The sequence below is a fragment of the Nestor notabilis genome, unplaced genomic scaffold (assembly GCF_000696875.1).
Source record: "Nestor notabilis isolate BGI_N333 unplaced genomic scaffold, ASM69687v1 scaffold9901, whole genome shotgun sequence".
Lineage (NCBI taxonomy): Eukaryota > Metazoa > Chordata > Aves > Psittaciformes > Psittacidae > Nestor > Nestor notabilis.
Window position 1 is genome coordinate 15,503 of NW_009915153.1, and position 4,410 is coordinate 19,912.

The following is a 4,410-nucleotide window of genomic DNA, read 5'->3' on the forward strand; positions in this document are numbered from 1 at the left end:
TGCCTTGCCAGCCACATTTCTATGGCTAATACAACACTGCCTCTCAGCAATGAGCAACACCATGAAGCAAAGTTGCTGGCTGAGCCTGTGATGTATTTATTCATCACATTCTGGGCTTGATGGATGGTCATTTGCCAATGTGCAAGCTAGAGTGGAATTCCCATCTGTAATGGGTATGTTTAAAAGAACACCTGTAGAAGGTGACTTTGGTCCATGAAAATAACACCATATTTTGGCTGCTCCGCACGTCTCCATAACCAAGAAAAAGCCTGAGAACCTACTAATGCTACAGAGAGAAGCAGCAGCATTTCCAGCAGGGCAGGAGGACAGCTAACTGGGTTTCTCAAATAACTTACAAAGGAGAAACAACCATGCCAAAAAGAAGTATGAATTTCCACAATGTCATTGCACTTGTCCCATCTGCACCACACCTCTCCTTCATTCACATTGTACACCTGGAGAACATACATTAAACGATGACAGTATTAACACGGTATCTAAAATACTGGAGTCATTCAGCTGGAAGCTGGAAAATATCCAGAAATCTGGTACATTAAAACATGAAAATACAAACATACAAGAGCTAAGCTATGTTTTGACATGCAAATTGTTCTAATTACTTCCTTTCAGCAGAAGGTCTAGTTCAGTCACAAACTGCCTGTTCACTTCCTGGAAGCTGGTGACAAATCTGCTACAGCAGAGCCAGGTGTTTTCCTCTTCCCATCACTTAAACAACAGTAAAGCAGAGGTAGTCTCATGACTGCACTGGTCCAAATTTGCTAACATTTCAGATAATGCTCTCAGGAATTAGAAAAATAGATGTATAAAACCCACCCAGATTAAAGACTCAGTTTCTACAATGCTCAGTCTGGTTTTAAATCATTTGTTTCCATCCCCCCCCTTTCTAAAGGAATACTTAATAACCCTTTGACACCAAAGGGACCTGCTATCCAAGACTCTTGAAGCTCTTCTGGACCACAAACTGGGTGTTGATTCCACAAGGACTTTCAGAGATGCCCATCTTTAAAGTAAAAATGAAGTGGCACTGTCTTGAACCAAACTATTCAAACCAAATCAGGCCCTTCTGCTCAATTTGGTTCATTACAAAGCTCCAGTGACTCAGTGGCATCCAAAAATGGAGTACATCCCCCAAATCACTGAGATGCTTTGATTAATTATCCTCCTGTGTGCTGGATTCAGGCCCCTTGTTTTGTGTATGATGCAAATGGTGCCTGCAGTAAGATAGATTCCCAGTGCCTCAAGCCCTGTATCCTTCCTAATTAAAATAGCTAAACCATTGCTGTAGTAAATTTACACTGAATCTTTTTCCATGATAATGGGAAGATCAAGTATTTAATAAAAACCCAAAGTATCTATTTACACTGTGATCTGGTCAATTCATTTTGGTCAAAAGGCAATAAATGCATAAATTATGCATTTACTGCTGGAATAGAGACATTTCATATCCTGTAAAGTACAGAACTCGAATGTGAACATGATGTTACGACTAACCAAAATCTTGCCACCTTGATATTCTTTCCTCCGTCACCCTCTCAGCCACTGAAGGACTAAATAACAGTTCTTAGTTCATGCCATTTTGACCAACTAATTCTTCACAACATTAAAATTAAGAAGTTGCCCAGATTTCACAGTCCAATCAATAGATTAAAATCCCATTTAGATATACTTCCCATTTCTTACCACTACTTTCACTGGCTGGCCTAGCCAGAAAATTGTTAGCTGCCATTTGTCTCTGAAAACAAATGCAACCATGATGTCTACCTGTACATACATGCCAACAGGCAGTTAAAACTCCTACTTTTAAAATACTGTTATGCAGAAAGCCAGAGAACTTTATTAACCAATTATCTGCTATCAGATTTCTTCAGATCCATAATGTCTAATTTACAGGATTTGTCAAAGTGACATTTGTTTCAATTATACACCCTCAACAAATGAATCAGAAAGCTGCTTAATCCCATAGTTTCACTTCTTTTGACTAAAGAAACTGACCAGTTGAATGTTAATCTAAAGCAGAAAAAATGCAGTATCATGGCCACCACTTAAAAACAAAGTTTTGTGACAGAGCATTTTTCCATGCGAATGTCAGCAATGCTTTATCAACCTAAATATCAGAAATATGCAAGAAAGGAAATGATGTCTGAAAGCCCTTAAAGCTCAGTAACTCTGAATATGTTCCACAGCAACTAAGACATAATTGGTTTTACTTTTTTCAAGCTCCATCATTAAGAGGCTGATTCATTATACAGTGCAGGAATTAAAATCTTACTGCAACTCACTCAAAACATAGTATGCACTGCAAAGCATCTGTATGTCATTTCAAAGAAAAGGTTCAGATAAATGTAGTGTGTAGTAAAAGTCAGCCACACCTCAGGCTGGCACTGGGGAGACAGAACCACGTTGACGCCAAACGCTGTAGATGTCTCACATGAGTTAGCCTGGAGGGTTAAAGGTTGTATATGCAAAATAGCAGATGCTTGTGCTGGCAGGCCATCAAATTCCAGGGAAAATGTAAAAAAGAGTGGTCTGTAGCACCTGCCTTTTCTGCATCTTCGGGTTAGTTATTCCATAGAAGTTTTAGTTATGTCTGCTTTATTCTCTGTTCCAGTTCATGCTTGTGTTTAATAAGCCGTTCTATTTCTGTTCCAAGAGTTTGAAGGTTTTCCTTTGGGGGCGAAAAGAAAAGGATAGGATAAGTTATACAGGGAAAGTGAGTCAGCACGAAATGCACCAAGAAGTTAAAATTACTGTTTATGTCAGCAGGCTGTTACTTTCAAGTATCCAGAACAAGCACAAATGATTAGACAAGCTGGAGAAAACCAAGCTCATTTCAATAAAGGATGCAAAGCCCTCAGCAAGTCTTTTTTTGCAGTTACTAATATTCTACAAGCTGTCTAGAAAGTATAGTGTTCAAGGGAAATGATGATTATAGGAAGAGATTTCCAACTCCTGCAGAACACTGCAGACCAGCTGGCAGCCTGCACAACATTTTCCAGCCTGCCACCTTTCCCTTGCAGCAGACACACTGCCCCAGTAGCTGAACAGGGCACAGGACCAGGCATGTAGCAACTGTGCCCCAGTTCCATTTCACTAAGGGAAAGCATGGAAAGACCCTTTCATGCACAAGCAGCCCAGAATTTGTTTCAAGAAGTGCAGCATATGTCAAGGGTCCCAAAACAGACATTCAGCATGAATTATGTTACCTTAATCTTTGATTAACCCAATGCTATCAGCCACACCAATTCACAGTGAGCTGGCTTCTGAAAAGCCACCTCCTTTTAACAGCACGCATCTCTTTGAAGGCAGCACCTCGGAACCCCAAGAACATGTGGGATAACTGGCAGAGCTACTCACTTTCAATGTGATATTTTTCAGTAATGTATCTTCTAACACAGCTTGTAGCTTCCTGTTTATCTCTAAGGAGAGTTCCAAGGTGAGACCACTATCCGCAGGATGCGATGTATACAGAGATGCCATAATCCCACCCCGTCTACTCAAGTGTACTTTGTTGAAGTCAGAGGCCTCTGATGACAGTGTTCCAGCTTCTTCCCGCAAGATATAGCTCTGAATAATCCTGGGGGGGGGTGGGGTGGGGAAATTGAAAGGAAAATCACAGCATCACAAGGCAATGAGAAGTCAGACACTGAAGTAGCTTCAGATTCCTGCTTAACGCAGTAAAAATCAATTCCCATCATTTCTAGGTCGTAGAAAACCAGGGATACCCAAATGGCTATAGGAGGTGCTGGCAAGCTGAGTCACTACAGTGCACAAAGTTTACATATTTAGAAGTATTCTGAGGAAGTAATATTGCTACTGGAGCAAGAAATGCCTTTACTTTGCTGACAGACTCTGGACAGGGAATCTTAAAGCCTTCTACAGACGAGACAAAAAGTCTCTGCTCAAGGATCTTCATGAGCTGTGATCATGTTTATTAAATGGCACTAGATAGGTACAAATGTATAGGCTCCTTAAGCAAGGGCTCTACTTAAGAGATAATTGGACTTTCCAGGGGAAGGTGCATGCCACAATTTCTTCCCCTCCTAAATGAAGTTCCAGACATCATCCCATAAGATGAGATTTCCATGTAAATGGAATCTTATTTCATGTTAAATCCTGACCACCTTTGGCTCAGATGCATTGTTTGTTTGACAGGCATGCCAGACTACCATCTGGAATTATGCAGATTCTCCTTCCAAAACAAACATACACAATCAGCACCCTTCTAAGCACATGAAGAGAACTGACTCTCCTGTTAGCAGTGGCAGCAGCCCACCTCAAATCAGCCACAAGCTGACCATTTTGCTACCCAAAAAGCAGTTGCACCAGTCTATTCCTCCTGAAAATATTTAGCAATAGACAAATCAGCAATTACTGTAACTGCTAGGGAAA

At 40.7% G+C, this 4,410-nt stretch overlaps 1 protein-coding gene across 1 annotated transcript in view; it reads right to left on the reverse strand.

The window, feature by feature from the left end:
• Positions 1-2,330: 2,330 nt before the first annotated feature.
• Positions 2,331-4,410, reverse strand: part of CCDC186 (coiled-coil domain containing 186) — a gene marked incomplete at its 5' end in the record, with an annotated part of 10,828 nt that continues 8,748 nt past the window's right edge. The window contains 2 exon segments of the mRNA XM_010023990.1: positions 2,331-2,686; positions 3,376-3,595. Coding sequence (XP_010022292.1) covers positions 2,603-2,686; positions 3,376-3,595 — 304 coding nt within the window.